This window comes from Zosterops lateralis, assembly GCF_965231275.1.
Source record: "Zosterops lateralis genome assembly, chromosome: 1".
Taxonomy (NCBI): domain Eukaryota; kingdom Metazoa; phylum Chordata; class Aves; order Passeriformes; family Zosteropidae; genus Zosterops; species Zosterops lateralis.
Genome location: NC_139762.1, coordinates 16,949,817 through 16,971,420, shown reverse-complemented (window position 1 = coordinate 16,971,420; position 21,604 = coordinate 16,949,817). Strand labels below are relative to the sequence as shown.

General features: G+C 40.4%; 2 protein-coding genes across 5 annotated transcripts in view; one reads left to right on the top strand and one right to left on the bottom strand.

Moving 5' to 3' along the window:
• Positions 1–3,043: 3,043 nt before the first annotated feature.
• On the bottom strand, positions 3,044–9,789 carry LOC310917864 (microtubule nucleation factor SSNA1-like). Of its 2 annotated transcripts, none has more exons than XM_083876463.1 (2): positions 9,672–9,789; positions 3,044–8,714 (listed from the first exon to the last, which is right to left on the bottom strand). In XM_083876463.1, the coding sequence occupies exon 2, from the start codon at positions 8,671–8,673 to the stop codon at positions 8,329–8,331; it is 345 nt and encodes a 114-aa protein (XP_083732589.1). In that variant the 5' UTR covers positions 8,674–8,714; positions 9,672–9,789; the 3' UTR covers positions 3,044–8,328. The 2 variants fall into 2 exon arrangements, with proteins under 2 accessions (XP_083732589.1, XP_083732590.1); XM_083876464.1 differs by having other exon boundaries at positions 9,676–9,785.
• Positions 9,790–9,892: 103 nt separating this feature from the next.
• Positions 9,893–21,604, top strand: part of WAC (WW domain containing adaptor with coiled-coil) — a 55,965-nt gene continuing 44,253 nt past the window's right edge. Inside the window, exons 1-3 of one of the 3 annotated variants that reach the window (XM_083875926.1) lie at positions 9,893–10,489; positions 10,621–10,657; positions 12,064–12,259. In XM_083875926.1, coding sequence (XP_083732052.1) covers positions 10,449–10,489; positions 10,621–10,657; positions 12,064–12,259 — 274 coding nt within the window. In that variant the 5' untranslated portion in view covers positions 9,893–10,448. The remainder of the gene's footprint in view (positions 10,490–10,620; positions 10,658–12,063; positions 12,260–21,604) is intronic. The other 2 variants (XM_083875925.1, XM_083875927.1) reach the window with 2 other exon arrangements.

Genomic DNA, 21,604 nt, shown 5'->3' with positions numbered 1-21,604 from the left:
CTTAAGAATTATAGGTAAATTTTATACCTATCTAAGTAACAACACACTTATATAAGTAATGTATAATATGTATATATAATATATATACAATATAAGTAACAATGTACACTGCTTTATTAAGCTTATCTAAAATAAGAAAAGGAATTTTAGACTGAACAGTTCTGAGATCAAAAATCCATGTTTTGGACAAGCAGTACTTGCAGCCAAGAAAGTGCACATAGGAGTGTAGTTACTGAAGTATAAAAGGTCAGAAATGACAAGCAAACACGACATTTTGTTGTTTCTCTTTTCCTTACAATGGCTGCTTGCTTTTAAAATTTGCATTATAAAAATTTTTTGAAGAAAAAAAATAAATAAAGCTCCCATGGAGCAGCTTTAGCTGCCTTGTATGTGGAACTAGCTTTTCTTGAAGCAAATTATCCCATTTATTATTATTCAAAAGAAAATTCTTTTCTTACTCAGCCCAGTAATGATGTAGGAGGGAGCAAGTTAAAAGAAAGAAAAGCCCTCTCACTTGGTACTCTTGCAGGCAACCTCATTTGATTCAGACCATGGCCAGCAGTTTTGTCCTTTTGTGCTTTTCCTCGTCTTTGATGAAGGTCAATACCAGATACTGCCCTACCCCAGGTTCTTTCACTACATTATCAGAAGTTTGCCCTTTCTTTGTCAGAAATTAAATGATGTGCTCTAATAAAACAGGGTCTGATCTGGAGGAGCCACTTTGTCACCAAGACTTTGCTATCAGTAAATAAAAATGGAAACCTTTATGCAAACCAGCGGGACTTTAGGCAGCATGAAAATAACTGAGTTACTGTCCTTGTTCAAAAGCTGTTTGCATTTGGTCACCCCAGACAGCAGGAAAACCAATTGTTCCCTAAAACACTGTAAAGGTCTGTGCAGACACTGTTGGTACCCAGAGACTTCACAGCATGCAGACTTTTAATTGCCTCTCGTTCCTCTCTGCACACAAAGGCATCTGCAATGTTTATCTCTAGCACATCTTAGTGAGGAATAGATTAGGTTGTAAAATAGAACAAGATTGCAAAGAAAATTGCTGAATACATTCAATGCCTTGACATAACTTTTTCTAAGTAGCATTACTGTGCCAGACTCTGTTCTGTCTTAGCACGTGTTTATTAATTTGCAATACAGGTCACACTCAGAGCTTTGAAGAAGACACAGGTGACCTATAACAGCTTCCTCAACGAGATCATTATCTGCAAGATACAGCACTCTGTTCCTTTTCCTATTTACAATTTCAAGTTATAATCTTTTCTCAAACATAGAGCAAACATTTCTGGAACAAACTCACATCACTTTGAACACAGCCTTAATACTAATTAAATTACAGTGTCTCATATAGACCTTTATCTGCAAAAGATTATTTATCCTCAATGACAAACAAGATAAAATTCTGTTCTTTAATCTCCATAGCATATCAAGATCAATTCCCATCCATCCATTGCTTTGACCTAAACCCTTTCTTTAGGATGAAACTCAGATCAGGTGTCTGTTGTTTCTCTGGAATATATTATCACCCCATCCAATCGTAACTTTCGGGGCACTATCCAATTGAATGTAATCTGTTTATCTTTGCAAACAATTTTCCCAAGTGTGGCAGAACAGGTCTGGACAATATCAAGGTACTGGAAGCATCTCTGACCCACCACGTCAGTGCAGACATGCAAGAGCAGCATGTTTCTGGTCAGCAGCTTGGGATAATTAAAAACGTGGTAACCAAGGAGCTGGGAAGTAGAGGCAACAAAAGCTGTTACAGGAGGAAGATGAGGATGGTGCTACAAATGATGGCTTATGTCATTATGGCAAGACTGTGAAGGCTACTGAAAAAACAGGGTACACACCGTCATGCAGGTTGTTTATGTCCAGCATGTTTAAACTGTCTTTCCTAATGGCAGATAATACTGAAGTATTAGACAGCTTCCAAACAAGAGCTCTCTATACTTATAAAAATGCTGAGTATATTTATATATACATTTTAATGTATATATATATGTATGTGTGTATATGATATGTGAATATACAAATACTGCTGTCAGGTGCCACCTGTCCTAAGTTAAAGTAGCTCTTAATCTGAATTCATACAGCCAGCTTCTTTCCACTAAAGAAGAGCCCCGTCCATCCAGATATCTAGAGTTCCTCACTTGCCCTACTACTCCAATCCATTAACCCAAAACAAGCCGTGGGATACGGTTGCCTCACAGCCTGCTGCTGCTGTATGTACTCTGTGTGCTGTTACAGACTGGACTAGAATTCAGACCTCCCACTACCTTTATGCATCAAGGAGCCTCCATTCCTAAAAAAACTGGTCTTACATGGACTAGGATAAGGTAATAAGCAGCCTGATAAAACAATAAGATCTATAAAGCCAAGGTATCTGAAAAAGGTTAGGCTTTTAAAGGTAATTAATTAGCAACTATCATTAGAAGTTCTTTCTGTTCCTCTGCTTTACCTCCTACAGCCAGGTCCCAAAGCAGAGGCTTGGAAAAAGCAGGTCTGGAAAGTGAGAGAGGGTGCTCAGGAGTTGGGATACCTTGTCATGCAGAGTCTATCTATGGAGAAAGGAGTAATACATTTAAACATCATCATCATGCTGCATGCAATGTGGAAGAACCAACAGCAAAAAAGTGTGCCTCTAATCAGTTATATTTACCCCTTCCCCCAATACACAGGTTAAAAATACATAATCCTGTCCATTTATGTCAAAACACCAAACAGGACATGCATCCCTGGGAACCGGTCCAAGTCAGAGCATTCAGTTGAGGCTGCAAAAGCAAAGCCTCCATTCCCAGATCTGTCCCTCATTTGGGGCAGATTACTACTGAGTGTCACTGTCAGTCAAGGGGATAAAGATATTAACATTCTCTGTAAGGTACTATGTGATCAGTTCACTGGAAGCACTTGCTTATATATCCTATATAATATATCTATTTATATATGCATCATTTTTAAACACTTTTAAAAGCAAAACCAGCACAACATAAAACCAAATCTTGTTTCAGTTAAATTGCTGCTGTACAGGTAGTTTCCTTCTGAAATTCTCAAAGAAAACATTCTCACATGCACACCATGAATGTGCATGGCAGAATGCCACGGGAGGCCTCAATGGAATACTTCATAAAAAACAAACAAACAAAAACCTGAAAGCACATTCCAAGCCCAGCAAGCAACACTTGGTGCAAATCATTTAAACTAAGAGAGGCCGCAAAGTTTGCAACTTGACTGAAGACTGCATTTAACCAAGAACTTGGTGTACTACACAGTGAATACCAACAACTTACAGGCTTGTGGGTTTCAGTGAACTTGGATGTCTGTATTTTTGGTCACAGGTATTTGAACTTGAACAACCTGAATCTAAAGCAAGAACACTTTAGGCTTCAGAAAAAAAACACTAAAGTGTACAGGATTTTAAATAAATATCCTTCTTATGGAGTCATGCCACTAAGTCGCTTGTCACTAAGATGCAGAATTCCCTGAGTTTCAAGAACAGGAAGAGGTCACACTTTTCTAACAAGTCCAGTGACTCCAGAGTGTATCAGATATCCTAAGTGTGTCCACAGGGCCAACTGCTTCTTGACAGGGCAAAACAACCCTCCCTCACTGAGCCCAGTTCTGCAGCTGCTCCCCTGCTTCCAGCTGCACCTGAGGCCCCGCATTTAGAGATAACCAGGCTGCAATCGAGTATCACATTCCTTGTGACTGACAGCATGGGCTGGGTTTTCTTTTTTTCAGCTTGCTTCAGTGAACCTTACTGAAGGCATCTAATAAAATCCCTGAGAGATTTATAAGTAGTTAAGGGGCAAAAACCACAAAACCCATCCCAAGTTTAAAAAAGGCATACAACAGACACCCAAGAAGTGACCATGGTGCCTGACTCCTCCCCAGTAAAACAACGGACACTGACAAAACAATTGGCGCACAAATCAAATCAAAGTCTGTCCTTCACCCAAAAGAGAAAAAAGAAAATAGTGACATCTATATTTAAAAACACACACATACATGAAAGCTAAAAGAGAACTCTGATTTTAGGAAAACTTGCCTATTCATTTGTTAAGAAAAACCACCAAAACACACACAAATAAATCAACACTAAAGTATTTATTAATACTTCTTTGCTCACGTCTGAAAAGGAAGAAATTTAAATAAGAAAATAAATTATTTTAAAATAACTGTTTTGTCTATTTGCATAAAATCCCAAGAATCTAGGATCTATGCAAAGTAAAGGCAACTGCCAAAAGCTACACCTTCTCACTCACATCTCTCCTAACAAGCAAAATCGTCTAAGAAGTAATAGATACTGGTCTTCTGCACAGGACTCATCTGTATGATGAATTAACTGTAGACATTGATCCTCTGGCTAACAATCTTCTGAATTTTTTTTTTTACAGAATCACCAGTACCTTGTTCCAGTTTAGCTTAATCCACTTAATTAATTTGGAGTGGAACACACTTCTACCACAAGACGTAGATGGAACTGATCCTCAATACTAAAACATCAATCCAAGATCCAGTCACCTGTGTTTAGACAACAGCTTGCTTAATTGTTTGAATGGACAGTTCTTTGGGTATTTGAAGATGCCCAGTCTTCCCAGTTTGAAAAATTCCTAATCCAAGGAAACAAATCTCTTGCATTCACAGAGAGCCAAAAACCTGCCAATCCTCTGCCTAAACTCTCCAAAGTCAATCTGACATAGAGAGTACATTAAGCACACACAGAACTTGAAGTTCTTTATACAACCCAAGCAGTTCACTGAGGACTGTTCATAGGAGAGCAACCAGGACAGGAAACAACAGCACTGCAGCCTGTGTGAGCCTGGCACACACTTACCCAGCAAACAGGAGGCTTGGAGTCCACAGCCTCCTGCTGGAACAGAAAGAAATAAAAGACAGAGAGAGAGAGAACAAAACACAGGTTGCCTCTTCTGCTGACTGTCAATGGGCTTAAAGGAAGGGGGGAAAAGTCCAGAGTTCAGATAAAGCTCAGATAATTTCTAAAATTTTATTTATTGGGCAGCAAGAACTGTAAGCAGTAGCTCAGCAGAAGTACACTTAGAGCAGACAGAAATTAGGAGAAACTCCACCTCTCTCTCCATCATACCCCCTCATGCTTCAGTCTTCCCAAACCAGGACTTCACATCCATACCTCTTCTTTATGCCCTACCCTTAAAATTAGGGCAAATCCCCAGTCCACTCACCTCCATTTCTGTAAAGTGATTAACAGAAACTGCAGGTGGGAGGTACCTGAAATGCAGGGTAAGCACCTCTGAAAAGAGACAGTAATGTGTGAAAAGCTGCTGGCATAAGCACTTCACCCAGTGGCTCCTGTATCACTTTCACACAGAAAATTACTCCAACACACCACCCACAAGCAGTTTCTTTGGCAACTGCCAAAATCTCCTCAGTTTACTTGCAGGGAGTCAACAGTCAAATGTTTTGAAAAAACTGTTGATCACTAGTGTTTTTAAGCGCTGGGTACATTTTCAAGAAGCATTGCTATAAAAGCAAGGAATCTTCTGATCTCTTCCAGTTATGTTCTGTTAGCTGGAAACCAGGTAAAAGCGCCTTTTCATAAATTCAGGGGTTTAGACCAATGCTCTAGATACATTTCACTAAATCTCTGAATCAGACACAGGTAGCAATTTCAAAAACGGTCTCCTCATATATTAAATAAGATACAGAACAACAAAGCAGTTTAGATTAGGAACCCAACTTTTGTCAGTAAAGCTCCTAGACTGTAAGCACTCCAGTAAAGCATCAGGTCAAACTCAGTCATAAAATTCAATATAAAGATAAAGTTAGGAATAAACTTATGACCTGCCTTATTCAAGGTAGACTTTCTTTTTCAGGCTATCCCTGCAGAGCTGCTGCCATCTGCAAATTATCATTTCTCTTCCAGCAAGACTTTGGATCAACTTAGTCTGCCTGTGTTCTGAACAAAGTGAAGTTGTTTAACAAAAGCTATTCATGTCAAGATTTATAGTGTCTGAAAAAGCAGTGGAAAAGGTTACCACTTCAATAAAAGGGTGCGTTTGGGTCAACATAGAATACAATGCTAAACACTATTTTCGAGTAGCAACTCTACAGATGCACGACTGCCACACTTGGGAGTTATTCTAAAAATAGGCAAGCCCTAGAGGTATATTATTTCTCTCCACTTTTAAATGTGAATTTAAATGGAAATTTTAGACTGGGATCACTGAATGGAATTCTAGCAACATTTCAACTTTTGACTTGAATGTTGGGAGGCCTGAGTATGTGCCTAAGTACCAGCCAACAGTTACATTTTTCCCTTAGTTTTGTAAAAAAAAAAATTCAAGCATCTCCAGTTATTTGGTTTTGACACTCTAATAGCTACAACTAGACATAATAGCTGTGAAGTAGGTTTCTTTAAAAACTTATAAGGCTTCTCTTAAAGCTTCTTTAGTTTTATCAGCTTCAGTAGAACAGGAGGCATTATTTATGATTACTCTAAGGCAAACAAACCTGTAATTATTGTGTGAGACCAATACTAGAAACTAACTGTACTGTTCTTGATAATTGAGTTTTCTATTATATAAATTTTCAGTTTGGAGTTCCAGTGCAGCTAATAAGAAGCAGCAGCTTACACTTGCAACTCAAAGTTCTTGCTCTTTAGTTAGTACTTTTCCTGAGTCTTCCTATTTTGCTGTAAATCAGTTACTGCTACCAGTCTAAGGGCAGACAGAATGTCATAAAAATGTCCAGTCAAATAAATCACTTTTTTGCTACTAAAAATAGCAAAATTTCTGTGTTTCACTTCAATATAAACAAGGTGGTCCTGCATGCTGCAGTACCACAAGAGCAACCAATACCCCTGAGATGATGTAATGTTATCACCTCTGGGTGATAATTACCCACTGGGAATTCCCCAGAGGGAAGCCCCTGGAGGTGCCAGACAAGTAAACTGTGATTAGCTCCCTCACGCTCATCCCTGATGTAGCTTGGCAACCAGAAGAACATAAAATTTGCTCCCTAATATTGATGAAGAGCTATTACCAAAACTATTCACATCTCCATTCCCTCTACATGTGCACCTGAGAGACACACCACTACCAAGTACAGAGACTTCAACTGCACTTCTTTCAATTCAATTAACTGGGACTGGAGATTTGACTACAAGACACAGCTTAAAAACTTACTGTTGTAATACGCAAATAAGTGGGACAAAATGCACGTGTATGTACACACACACTGCTGAGAGATTTCTGCTGAACAGAGAGGTTCAGCAGAAACAAAAATCAGCATTAAATTAAAATTTATGCCATGCTGTTATGGTATCCCTGATCTCTAAACTAAGTTCTATTTTAATGTCCTCTGTAAGGATGGCTGATAACTGCAAACCACTTCTCATTTTCTTCTTTCACCTTTCATTTGTATTTCTTTCACATCATTTCAGGATGTTCATTATTCTCCACAATCTTATTACAATTATTTAATAGACCAGTATACAGCTAAAAGGCACTAATAAAAAGGCTTCCAGAAATTCTATTACTGGCTTTTAGCCAGAATTATCTTCTTTGATCTTGTATTTACCTCTGTACTTTTAACTGGACCCCAGTGGTTTCTCAGAACTTCTAGTCACTACTGACACATTTTTCTTACCCCCAAGTGAACTACTTGTCCAAGCCTGGCTCATGCTGTAGCTGTGTGTGCACTGGCACCAAACCTGACCTTTCCTGCAGCACGTCTTTCTTAACAAGGCTTTGGAGAACAGTTTCAGAAGATGCGTGAACCACACAGAGTGTTAAATTTTAAGCCTCCATGCCCTGCATTACTCCTGATTTCTGACCTTATCCCTCTATTATTCAAGTAGGCAATTATTGTAAACGGGGCTGTCTTTGTGCATGCACCAGACAGAAGTCCAAGCTCCCAGGGCAAGCTAAATAGCTCATTCCTACTTAGTCCCAATAGTAAAGCCTAAGCATTTGTAAAGTGAAAAAAAGTAGTATCCAATTGACTTGCACCCACTAGTTTTCAAAGAATAATTTACTGGGAGCCACAGAACATGCCTTTCTTCTAAGCCTTGAAGCATCATGATGTCAAAACTGACAGTCTCCCGTCTGCCTCAACTACCTATTTGCTTATTTTTGTAGTGTTCAATTAAGTAGATTTTTTAAAAGCAAAAAGGCAACTTTATTTAGTCTATTTTCTAGTGCATTTGAAAATAATAAAACATACAAAGACTGGAAGAAAACCCCTCTCTGCTTACACTGTGGCTCTAAGGATCTGTGGCTGACCACATTTCTCACCTAGTGGAATTTTAGCACTGCAGAGTCCAAACATTTGACTGTTTCACGTTACATTGGTTTTCAGATCTGGTGAATGCTTTAAGCTTCCCACTTCCTTCTTCAGGACATTAAGTAAAGTTCTAGAGCTATCCAAAATTTTCATGTAAGCAGCTTCAGTTTCAGCAAGTATTTTATCAAGCTCGTTTCGTGAAGCCACCTTTTGGGCCAGATTTTCACATACACACTCCAGCTGTTCACTGAGGACTTGGATTTCATGCTGGAGTTTATTCTTTTCCTCTTCTGCTTGCTGGATTTGTTTGTTCAGTTCTTCTTTTTGCATGCATAAATCTTCAATGCATTTCACCAGTTCATTATTGTAACCCTGAAGAACAGCTCCCTGCTGAGTCATCCTGCACTCACTCCCTGAAGTCTCCTTTCAGCAACGAGCTTCTGCACTCCAATTAAAGGAAAACAAACAAACAAAGAAACAGAAAAAAATCTGTAAGAGTGTTGCCATAAATAATGTTTCACTAGCACAGATAGAGCCACGGGGCAAGGTTCTCTGGTTAATGTTAACATGCCCACTCTGAGATATGCCACACCTCTTGCCTTTTCAGGAGGGGGACAGCACAAAATTTGGCATATGCTCTTAAACTTGTACTGAAAACTGCTAGCTCCCATGACACCGTCATGGCAATGGTATCACAGTATTTATAATATGTTTTATAAAACTGTCATACAGTCCTGAATATAGGATGCTTCGTACCTCAAACTTCACGGGCCTGGTCAGAAATAAGCAACAATTACAGAATCACAGAATGGTTAGGGTTGGCAGGGCTTCTGGAGATCATCCAGTCCAAGCCCCTGGCAAGACAAGGTCACCTGGAGCATCCAAATGGGTTCTGAATGAGACTCCACGCCCTTCCCGGGCAACACATTCCAGTGCTCTTCCACCCTCAACATGAGGAAGTTCTTCCTCACGCTGAGGTGAAGCTTCTTGTGTTTTAGTTTATGGCCATCGCTCCTCGTCTTGTCACCGGGCACCACCTGAGGGTCTCAGCAGGCACCGGCCACAGCAGGGAGTCATCCCACCCCAGCGAGCGCCCGGAGCCGCCCGCACACTGCGGTGACCCGGACCGCCTGTGCCGGGGCCACGACGGTCCCCTTCGCCCGCCGCTCACAGCCCCGAACACCCCCCGGGGCCGAGGCCGAGCCGCGCGGCGCCGGCCCAGGGACATTTTAACGCCCTCCTCGCCGCCGAGCGCGGCCCCGCGGAACACGCGCCGCGCACAAAATGGCTCCTGCCTGTACAGCGGGTGCCCGGGCGGAAGGGGAGGAGGGGGTAGGTAAGAGGAGACCTTCCCATTTCTATCTTCCCCTCCCCGCAATTCCCCCCGTTGCCCCCACCTGCCTGGCAGGATCGCGATTCCTCCCCACCGAGGGAGCGGCTCTGCCACGGAGGCCGCGCTGCCCTCGGCTAACCGGCCCCGTGCGCCCGCCAACGGCCGCGCCGGCCCGTCGGGGGTCACGGAAACACCCGAGCGCTTCCGAACGCGGCGCCGCCCTGACGGCCGCGCGGAAACGTCTCTCCGGAAAAACGCGATGTTTTCCGAAGACAGGTAGCGCTCCGAGAGTGGGCCGAGGCGGGAGGGGCAGGGAGGGCCGAGCGTTACGGAAAGAGCCGATGTTTGCCGAAGGGAGGGACTGAAGGGCGTCGTGCTCGGCGGAGGCAGCCGATGTTTGCCGAAGGGAGGGACTGAGGGGCGTCGGGTTCGGCGGAGGCAGCCGATGTTTACCGAAGGCAGAGTCGCCCGAGAGCAAAGGGGACAGAGGGGACGGAGCGCGTCGGAAAGAGCCGGAAAGAGCCGACGTTGACCGAGCGCGGCGTCGCCCGAGTTCCCCGGATGTAGTTGGAGCGGCGGCGGCGGGCGCGGCGGGGGGAGGCGGTGGCCGAGTCGGTGCTCCCGGTGTGTCTCAGCGCGCGCGGGGCCGAGCTGCCGGCGTCTCCCCTCTCGAGGCGATGGGCCCGTGAGCGCCGCTCCAGCCGAGCTGTCCGAGCCGCCCCCTTCCCCCGCCCCTGCCCCCGGAGCGCTGCCGCCCCCGCCTCCCCCCTCGGCGCCTGTGGCCCGGCCGCGGCCGTGCCCTCCTGGTCCCCTCACCCTCACACACACAGGCCGGGCATTGATGGTAATGTATGCGAGGAAACAGCAGAGACTCAGTGATGGGTAAATTTAGCCCCCCCCGGCCCCGCGGGGCCGTCCCCCCCCCCACCCCCTCCGCCATGTTCGGCCCGGCCGCGGGGCCGGTAACGGGTGCTCGCTAACGCCTCTCTCTCTTTCTCTCGCTCTCTCCTCAGCTGTCACGACCGCAGGGGGGACTCGCAGCCCTACCAGGTACCGCCGGGCCGGGAGGAGGAGCAGGGGAGACGGGGGGGGTGCTACTCCAGCGGAGGCTCCGGCGGCCGCCGCAGGCCGCGGTGTCGCGGCCGCCCCGGTCCGGCCCCTGGCGGCGCTCCGGGCCCGGGGCCGCCCGGCGGAGAGGCGGCGGCGGGCCTGGCTCGGGAGACGGGGCCCCGGTGCTCGGCCGAGGCCTAGGGAGCCGGGGCGAGCAGGAGCGGCCTAGTGCGACCCGTGCGGGGCTCGAGCCTGGGAGTCGGGGAGGGTGCGAGGGGCGGGAGAGGGAGCCGGGATCACCCACGGTGGAGTGGAGACCCAGGAGAGGTGAATGTTTTTCTTCTAAAAACAAAAGGAGTTTTGTTCTTTCACCTCCTCACCCCCTTTCCAAAGTCCTTTATTTGGAAAGAAAAGAAACTGCTTTTCTCCAAAACTGCTGCTGTGGGCTGTAACCTGAGCAGGGCACGGGTTTAGACCCTCAACAACTTGGGGTTGCATGCGAGGCTTAATATCTATAGTTGCCAGCTGCTAGGCATGTTCAGAAACCATCAGATCCTTCAGTTACCGACAGTAGCCTCAATTCCTGCAAGGTGGATACTGCACTTCTTTGCTCTGTCTATTAAAACCCAATTGTTGAGATTTGAGTCTGTGGAAAGCTGTATGTTGTGATACTGCTCTCTGTGGGCCCTGAAGTCAACTATTCTACTGCATTTTGTTGTATTTGAATTGCTGAAGTGCAGTACAGCAGTCCAAGGCAGATGTCAGTGACAGTTCATGTGAGTGTAAACACTTGCCATTCAGGAGTCCACACTGCAAAACCAAGCAGGTCAAAGTGAGACTGAGCATGTAATTTTCGATAAAGACTTTAGAATGAGTTATTAGATTACATATTTTGGCCCCCTAGAATTACTTTTTTTTTTTAAATTACATCTGTTACAGGGATATTAGTACTGAAAACAAGTCACAGAAGTTTAAAGTAGTTGAAACCAAATGGTCTTGACTAGAGTATTGAGGACATACTCAAAGTTTACACTGATTCAGTGTAACTTTGTTTTTGTTTGTTTTCCTAATAACAGTGAAGACTAATTCTTCCAAAAGTGTGGAAGAACTGTGGCCCATTTACTGCTGAAAGTGTGTCGTTCATCAGTGAAAAGATAGAGAAATGAGGTTCTTCCTAACAGCAAGTGTTGCATTGGATTTAATAGTGGGAGAAAGTGGTTTGAGTTCTAATTACAGAACTTGTTGCTTTAATGCAGGTAATTAAAACTAGGAAGACTAATGCTGATTTTTTTTTTTAATAGGAAAGGAAAACTAATTAACTTTCAAAAGTATGTTTGACAGAGAAGAAAAAAATCCCTAAATTTCCCATCTAACGTGAATGCCTGTTTTCTTGTGATCTGTTCCAGGCTCTTAAGTACTCATCCAAGAGTCACCCCAGTGGTGGTGATCACCGTCATGACAAGATGCGAGACACCACAGATCCTTCACCACCAAATAAAATGCTGCGGCGCTCTGACAGCCCTGAAAACAAATACGGTGACAACACAGGGCACAGTAAAGCAAAAAGTGTGCATACTCACAGAGTTAGAGAGAGGGATGGTGGTGAGTTATCTTTAACAAACTTTTACTTAACCAATCACTAATTTCTCATTAAAATTAGCCGTTATCACTTAGGGGATGCCTTACACTAAATGAGCCTTGTACTCAGCTAGGGTGACTGTGGTGAACCCAAAACGGGAATTTAATTGGAAGTAATCTTTGAGGCATTGTAACACTTAATAATTTTCTGGTTTTTACAGGTATGGTAGTTTTCCTTATAGTCCCAAAGATTAAATAAACCCTTTTTTTTCATTATTTTAACTAGTATGTCTCATTTATTTAGACATACTGCCACACTTGATAACACGAAATAGTGTTTTTTGATTTTTCATTAGCAATAAGTATTGGCTGTTTTGGATCCTTTTTAATAACTTTGTGTATTGTGATGCTGTACTGTGTAGGTACATGCTCCATAGACTAAACTGCATCAGAAATGAAAAAAGCTTCTTTGTGTTTAGTTGCTATGTGGAACTCTTAATAGGTGATCAAAGGTAGCACATACTAGACCCTTTCATGACAGGAGCTTTAAGAAGTGTGTTCACAGTCAAGTCAGCCTCCTGTGTTTTTACAGGTTTATAAACAGTAGTAATATCCCCAGTATTTTTTAACTGATCGTATTTTGTATCCCTGCTTCCTAGGAAAAGAGGAGGATTTTCCAGGTAATAAATTGTGTTAGTTAACAAACAGCCAGAGTTCAGAAAACTGCAGTTAATGTCTGAATTTGGAAAAGTTCTTTTGTTTGTTGGTCTTTGTGTCAAGGTACAAGGTGAAGTATTCAAGTAGAGAATTTGGAGCTTTAAATCAGTGCTTCTTTATTCTGTATAAAGCTAACAAATTCTGATGTACATATATACATATATTGCTGCACTAGTTTTACTTGATATAATCGTTACAATAAAATAAAATAAGTATCTTTGAAGTACCTTTTTAGGAAATACTAGTTCCACACCACAAATGTGTTCATGGTACCCAATTATTCTTATAAATCCTATTTGTTTTCCCTTCTTTGACTTAATGCTGAGGCTCCATAGACCACTGTTAGTTTCATAGAAGTATGTAGATGGATTATAAGAATATGCCTCTTTTGTTAATACACTGATTTTCATTGTTGAAAATGTAGTAATCTCAGAATTAAATGCATGTACAATGCCCATATGCTGCTATTCTGTACTATTTTTCAGGATACAGAGGTGTCCTCTTTTATTTCCTCTTTACCTGTCCAAAGATATTAGTCCCACAATTCTACTTAGTTTTTCTACAGTTAGTATTTTTTTTTGCTTGAAGGGAGCTGCATTTAGTGGAATCATGCATATATGGAAACATTTGGAGGATGAGGCTCTATGTGGGGAAGTGCATTTGCTTATTTGTGTGTTGGAAGTGTTGTAAGGTAGGAAAGACATTCTGAAGTCCTTACAGGGTCCAGCTGCATTTAATAGGTGGGGAGTGGTAGGAAGCATGTATGCATGCAGTCAGGATAAAGGAAAATGAATTAATTGTAATTTTGTAAATGAAAGGAACACCATTCCACTGTACCTTCTCCTAGTTGTTAAGACAGTGGAAAGTTTCATTTATTCTGAAAGCAGTTGTTTTCACATTATGTGTTAACAGACTGGAAGAAGGAAGTAGTCTTCAACAGTCTGAGGGAAATTACTAATTTTAAAAGTTGAACATTTGTACTGTTTAATGCAAATAACAGATTTTTTTTTTGTGTATGTGTGTCATTAGTAAGGCTAGTTTGACCGCAGTTTCACCTTTGGAAAATATATTCAAAACAACCAAAATTATGTTAAATCCTGTGTACTGTATGTAGTAAACCAAAGCTGAGCAGATGTGGGCAGAAGGATATCAATTTGTCTTGGATGTACTGAATATTTCTGTCAGTGTGAACTGAAGGTAGGTGTTAAAATATAGACGAAATGCTGTAGTGTAATGGACATTTGCATATTGCTAATATGCAAAAGACAAAATTATTTACCTTTTTCTCTGTCTGTTGAAAAACACTGAAGGGCTGCTATTGCTATGGCATTCCCTTAGTTTTGCAATTAGAGACATACAGTGGAAAAAAGAAAAACACTACAAAAGTGCTAACATTTTTCATCTAAGCCTTTATATGATAGAAGAGTATTAATTTGCTTTGATACTACTGTAATTGTCTGTCGTGTTTTCTTTTTGCATTCTTTGTAGAGGAGAAAAGAAGCTGAGTGGTTTTTATTTTTGTAATTGCTGTGCATTATTTTAAAATTGGTGCTGCTTGATTTGAAACTACTGCAGGTGTTACTGCCTTCCTGTGATCTAGCTGAACTTAACAGAGCAAATCTCATTGAAACATCTCTAGTATTTATTTTCTAGTATTTATTTTAAACTGAATTAAAGTTCCAAACAATCTCTTCTCTCATACCTTAGGAAACAAAATAGGACATAAATTTGGAGTATTACTACTGAAAATAAAGCCGATTTAATCTGATCTTTCCCTCTCAGCTCAATGTTTAGAAAGAACTTCCAGACATCTCTTAATAATTTTAGCTCTGAAGAGAAACAGGAAGATTCAGTGGTGTAGCACGCTGATTCAGTCATGACTGGTTCATGTTTTTGTGGTAAATGCAGAATGTCATTTAAATGTCATTTCAAGATTAAAGTGTACATGTTTAAAATATAAGAGCTGGAATTGATTGTAAATTAATTAGTCAAGAATGGTAGAACCACCTCCTATTAATATCCTTAGTATGTGTATAAAGGTATTTTTTGTAACAGCTTATTTTTGTAACAGCTTATTCATGGCAGAATCTTTTGTAGAATTGTAATCCATGGTGAGAAATTCAATTAAGGTTTTAAAATGTGTTACGGGTAAGCCCTCCATACTGATACAGTGCAAACAAAGCATTTTTCAAAGTTGCTTACTGCATGGTTTCTGTGGAAAGAGACTGTGTACAGAGACAGTCGTTCTCTGGAGAGAGACTTCCAAGTTTATCTTGGACTAAACACGGTGGAGTAATTGCATGTTTTTTGTCACATCCCTGGTTTCCTAAGAGCACTTGTACATCCAGCATGTCAAAAAACTGCCTTAACTTTGTTCTTGCTTTCAGGTCCCTGTGCGTGTGGGCATTGTCTCTGTACCCAAGTGTTTAAAACACAATGAACAGCTTCCCCCCCTCAGTGCATCTCTTATTTATAGGTCAGCTGCTATAGGCAAGTGTGGGGTTTGAAGAGATTAGGGGGTCTTATGAGACCAGCTCAAGTGTGAAGTTTCTTAACAGTAACAAATAGGGACTTAAAGCCAGCATTGTTTATGGGGAATAGAACTGTGAAGGGCCTTGTGGATGTGGAAAAATGTTTCCATTAAAGAAAAGGGGAAATAAAAGATTTGAGGGCTCTCATGCTTGAGGATGGAAGGCTGTTGTAGGTCTTTTAAAATGTTTGAATGACGAGATGCTGGTGTACAGGAAAGAAAATAAAGAGGCCAGTGGGTTGTGTAGCTTTGAGAATAATGAAAGGGAGATATATAGATATGTATAATTTAAGAGTAAACATGCGAGATGCAGCCCTTGTTATAAAAAGGGCAAAGGGTGTTTCTCCTTAACAATGCAGAGCAGAATGACCCACTAAGATACACAGTAGAACTTCCTGCAAGAAAGGTTAGTTCAGTGAAGCCACCTGTACTCAGTTGCTTCTTACTGTGAAGAAAATACTGCATGTTTCACTACATTTGTGTTTAAGAGACTTTGAAACTTTGCTCCATGCCATGATCTTGCTGAATTGCTTAAAATAACAACTGGATAGTGTAAATGTACATAGCATGAAATCTGCTAAATTGTGTGCTGTTGTGCAGTGTAGGCTCTTTTAATGAAATTTGATTATAACTTGTGATATTTAAATTCCAAAGTATAATTGAAACTTTGTGACTGTTTCTTTTGCACATGAGTTGGTTTTTTTTTTTTTTTTTTAATTGGCAATTAAGAATATTTATCAGTGAGGACCGTTACTAATACAATTCTAAGATTAAAAACTTTACTGCTGTTAGAGGCTGAATGAAATATTTTAAATAATGAGTTCCTGTTTTTATCAAAGTGGTGGTGGAGTTCTGTGATTCTTTGTTGGTTTGCTTTGTTTCCACTGGTTCCTGAAGGAGTTCAGAGTCCTCATAGCAAAGGGATAGTGAACAGCCCTAAACAGAGAACTGTGTTAGGTTCTTGTGTTGGCATCCCTGGCAGTCGAGGGGAACTGCTGATTAAATTAGTGTGATCATTGGCCAGTGAAACAAACAATGAACGGGGTGTTAGGGCAGTTGCAAGAGAATGGAAGATGCTCAGGCAATGGGCCTTGTAAAGAGGAAATTGCAGTGTCGGTGGAAAGAGGCAAGTCTGAGAGTAATGGAACATAGTGAAGGTTTCAGGAAGAAGCTGGAGTAGATTCTGTCTATGTAGTTACTACTAACTGCTGTTAATGTTGAAGTAATTATTCATTACTATAAAAACCATTTCCCGACTGTACCTATATGGTCAAAGCTGGGATGAGAGAAGTCTGATCACAAAAGAGAATGAGCTCTCCATGAAACATGCTTTGAATACCCCCTAACAGCCAAGTGTAGATGTAGTGATTCACTTCACTGTTCCTTGAATGATGGCTGTTTGCATGCTTTAAAGGAGGTAGAGGTTGGTGGCTGGTTTGTTTTTTAAGGCAAATGGGATTCTTCTAGGATCATTCATCTTTTAGAAGCTTTTCTTTGGACTTAAAAAAAAATTTGGAAAAATAAGTTTCTGTTTTATGATATTTATAAAAGCTTTCTTTTAAGTGTTACTACTGCCTTCAGACAGGGTTTTAATTTTAAGTTTGCTTTCAAGATTAGAACTTTCAGCTATAAAATAGATTTCCATTTACTCAGTGGATTTGGCAGTATTTCTGTGAGTTTTTGCAGAATCAGTTATATAACCACTTCTTTGTGTTAGTCTATTGTGAGGATCTCTAATAGAAAAGAAATTGAGAAGTGTGTGCTCATAGAATCACAGTAAAAGATACGACTTATGTTTGTATTTCTTAAATCCAGAGGTTTAGAATGTTAGCATTGAAAATTGCTTTTGAAAAATACCTGCAAAGCTTGCTTTTAACTAGCACAGAATGGAAGATAAAACCCCCTAATTTTATATTATTGATATTAGGTAAGAATTGTGATATTAATATGGTGGTATTAAATGCTAAGTCTTTATTCATGTAGGTGGATGGAGTTCTCTGTTTCTCTTAATGAAGTTCAAGTTATCTGGTGTAGGTTGCTAGAGTAAAAGATGTATTAATGGGAGACTTGATCTGAAATGGAGGCTGCATCAAATGTTAATAAGCAGTGCTATTTGTTAGTAACCTGTTGATGCAGCTGCTTCCCAAACTCTGTTGCTATTAGGACTTTGACATTGGGAATTTTTACTTACTGTTTTTACATTCTTTTATATGTGAGAGTATAGAATTCAGATCTGTAAATAGGTGCTCTGAGGGTTTCCATTTATAGTTGTTCTGTTTAGGCAAATATATATCTTAGTTTTAAGAATTCTTTGGGTTGTAAACATAGGTAGCATGTTCAAGTCAGTCTGCCTGCTAGATCTCATAAGCTCCTGTACAGAAGCATATTATATGTTTTGGAAAAGAGAAAATAACTGACAGTATACAAAATTCGTTGAATTTCATTGGTTTTGGTATGTAAGCTAATCAGAAGGGAATGACTTACTTAGCATCATGCTTTAACATATGCCACTTGCCTCTGACTTAACAGATCTGGAATATACAGTTTACTAAGCTACTTTAGGGCTGCTTTTCTGAAGATGAAAAGAAGTAATGAAAACTGTTAGTTTCTGATGAGTGGCCTGCTACTAGGCCCTAGTCAGGATAGCAGTTTGTAAATTATGTAGCATTTTGCCCTGTATTCCCCAGTGGCCCCCAATTAGAATTATTCCTTAACCATGTTTTGGGACATGGCTGCTTTCTGAGAGAAACACTTTTTATTGACAGTTTATATTTGTTTTCCTGGCCATTTCTGCCTATTCAGTGTAAAGTGTCCAGTGTCCACGTATCACTGAAGCTGTGCAGAACTTGGAAGAGAATGCTCTACCTCTCTTTTGGCTGCGAGGGGAGGTGATGCTGTAATACCTTTACTGTGAATGATAGTAATTTAATGGCACTCAACTTGCAATAGTAACTGCATTTGTTTACAAAGTCAGGCTTTTATGCAATTTCATGGGCATTTTCAGGGAAAAACCTCTTGCTGTGCAGAGAGATCATCTCCTGTGTAGCTCTTCAATAAGGATTATTTCCCTTTTTCTCCCTACTTTTGAGCTTGTGAAGTGAGATGTGTATTCTAAGGCACAAATTTGTACTTGCCTGCTAACTGGAAGTAGTATGATGGAGTACTATTAAAGAATAATCACAAAGAGTGGGTCAGGTTGGAAGGGGCCACAGTGGGTCTGGTCCAAACTCCCTGCTCAAGCAGAGTCATCCTAGAACACATGGCACAGGATTGTGTCGGGATGGTTCTTGAATCTCTCCAGTGAGGGAGACTCCACAACCGCCCCGGGCAGCCTGCTCCAGTGCTTGGTTACTCACACAGTAAAAAAAGTGGAACTTTATTCATATTCAGGTGGAACTTCCTGCACCATAGTCTGTGCCCATTGCTTCTTGACCTGTTTTTTGGCTCTGCTGAGAAGAGCCTGGGTCCATCCTCTGACACCCTCCATTCAGATACTTGCAGACAGTGATGAAGGTTCCCCTTGGTATGTCCACTTGGAAACTCTGTCCTTCAGGTCACTGGAAAGGGAGATAAGTTTTTGAGCAGGTGACTTGACAAGAGACTTCATTTTTTTTACCAGATGCATTAAGAGATGTCTGTTGCGCTTTTGTGGCCTCGATTTACCTTTCCATGCGTGCAGCAGTGTTATGTTGTGTTTGAAATTAATGAAAAATGAGGCCTAGAGACCTATGATTAGGCCGTGTAGTAGTTTGGGATAATCATCTGTTCCTTAATGTGACTGTAGTTGCAAAGGAACAGTCTGTCAAAGTTAAATGGAATTTTTTCTGTTGCAGTATTAAAACATAATTTGTTTTGTTTCTGCAGCAGAGGTATGACAAAAAATGCTAATACCCTCCTTTTGTTATCACTCAAAAAAAAGAGATGTAAAACGGTTTTCAAGTGCTTCATGACAAGGAAAAGGCAGCCAGAAATACAAACAATAAGCTAAATGAACTAAATTCCCTATGTCTGAGAGGCAGCAGAAATCTTGGAAAGGTCTTTTTTTGGTCTAAACTTTTATTGTTACTTTTCTGATACTTGTCATTTTAATTTCTGTGACCTGCTGTATATATTCAGGCATGTCAGGCTTTCTGAAAATACTTTTACAAAGCAGATTTACAGTTCCATCCCAGCTACACAGGTTAGTTCCTCTGCGATGATTTTCCAGATTTCTTAAATGCTATGCTTTATTATGTCCTCCAAAGCAGCAGTCTTCCTCAGTGTTTTTCTAGGTTTGTTACTGAGTTTGTTGGAGCAGCAGAGTTATCAATTATTCATCTTTATCAGTAGCAAAAACAGGGAAAGGAAATTATGGTCTTTCCTGCTCGTCTCATTTTTATGTTTCAAACATACCTATTCACTCCAAAATGTGGAAAAACCACAAAGATTTTTTTTTTTTTTTAAATTAAGATTTATAATAAGTAATGCACTTTGTGCATAAATGCCACAATACAAGTGAGGTAATGCACTCTTTTTTTTTTTTTTTCTGTTATGTTTATTTCACATAATTATGTTCTTCTGGATGCTGGTATGTTGGTGCCAGCTGTGCCCCTTGAACAACATAGGGAGGAGTTTAGACCTCATCTAGTTAAGTCGTTTGAGTAAATTCCTCATTCAGACACCTGCTGCTGACAGATTAACACAGACTTAATTTTAAAAAACTATTCATTTGAAAGAATGCAATTTTTGCTTGCTTTAATACAAGAAATAATGTGATCCTCTTCAAATTCAAGTAGTATAAAGTTCACTTCATACTGGCTGGACCCTGTTGATAATAGTGATTGCAGTTTTTGTATTGTCCTTTGGAGAGTACTTACTTAACTAGAGAAATAAAATGAGACACTTAGGCAGTCAAACAATTGTAAAATAGATTTTGAGATAGTAAACATAACTACAGCTTTTTTGAAGAGGCTTGTTTTACTCTAGTAAGGTAGTTCCAGGAAAGACCAGTTGAATTTTATGTATGTATTCAATAATTACTTAGTGGGAAGAGAGATAAATTGTCTTGTCACCTATTGTGTTTTAGATGCTTGAAAGCCCTGTTGCACAATACCTTTGTTAAGCTGAGCTAAGCTTTGTTAAGCTGAGCTGGGCCAGCCTGAAATAAAGCTGTGAATCCGTTTTTTTTTAAAACCACAACACTATATATATTAATTCTTAGGTCAATCCTTGCTTGCCATCTTTGTTTCCTCCCAGAGCTGTGGGCCAGCATTCCTTTATTAGTGAAGAACTTCTATGTGAAAGAAAGTAATAAAGTAATTTTTTTGAGTATAACTAGCATCTCTTTTTTTCAAAAACAATTCTTGGTTGACAGTTAAATAAACGTGAAATTAAAATTATGCTTGTTGCATATTTATACTGTAATGAATACATGTGTGGCAAAGTATGTCCAGAACTGAAGATATATTTTGTCTAAACCGAATAATTTCTCAAGTTACATAAAAGTGTACTGACCAATTGCTTTTAATACTAAATATTTTCAAGTTAAGTTGCTCATTTGTGGTGAAGAAATAACCTGTCCAGGAAAAAAAAGAGTAATCTTTCTGAAAACTGAACTATTCCAGAATTGTTTATAGGCAGATCAGTCAATATCTAAATTTTAGGTGAAATAATGCTTTCTCTGTTTTATTGAGTCATGGGCATTGCTGTAGTTGTAAAAAAAAAAGGAAATTCTCTTCAAATAGCAAATATAAGTAGCACTCAAGGAATTACCTGGTATTGAAGTAGAGGTTGGTTCTTCTGTTGTGTTTGGTATATGTTAAGATACGAATTTGAGATAATCTGACTTACAGCTACTATTTTTAAGACACATTTAAGAAGGGAGCCTTTTTTTCTTGACTTATTTTAACGTGGTTAGACATTGATTCTGCCACAGGTTTCTGATTAAGGATATAAGTTTGTTACGTGTGTGACTGACCTTCCTACAGGATTGCAGTAATGTTTTATAACACAGACTCCCTTTTTTCTAGTACTTCTGCAACATCATGTACTTGTTGAATTGCTGATTCTGAATGGTGCATGCTCAGTTGGGATGAATGAAACTTGAGATGGGATGAAGTTCACAAGAAAAGCATTTGTTGTTG

Excerpts from the sequence above, each read along its gene's own strand:
- LOC310917864 (XM_083876463.1), bottom strand. The coding sequence starts at position 8,673 with ATGACTCAGCAGGGAGCTGTTCTTCAGGGTTACAATAATGAACTGGTG.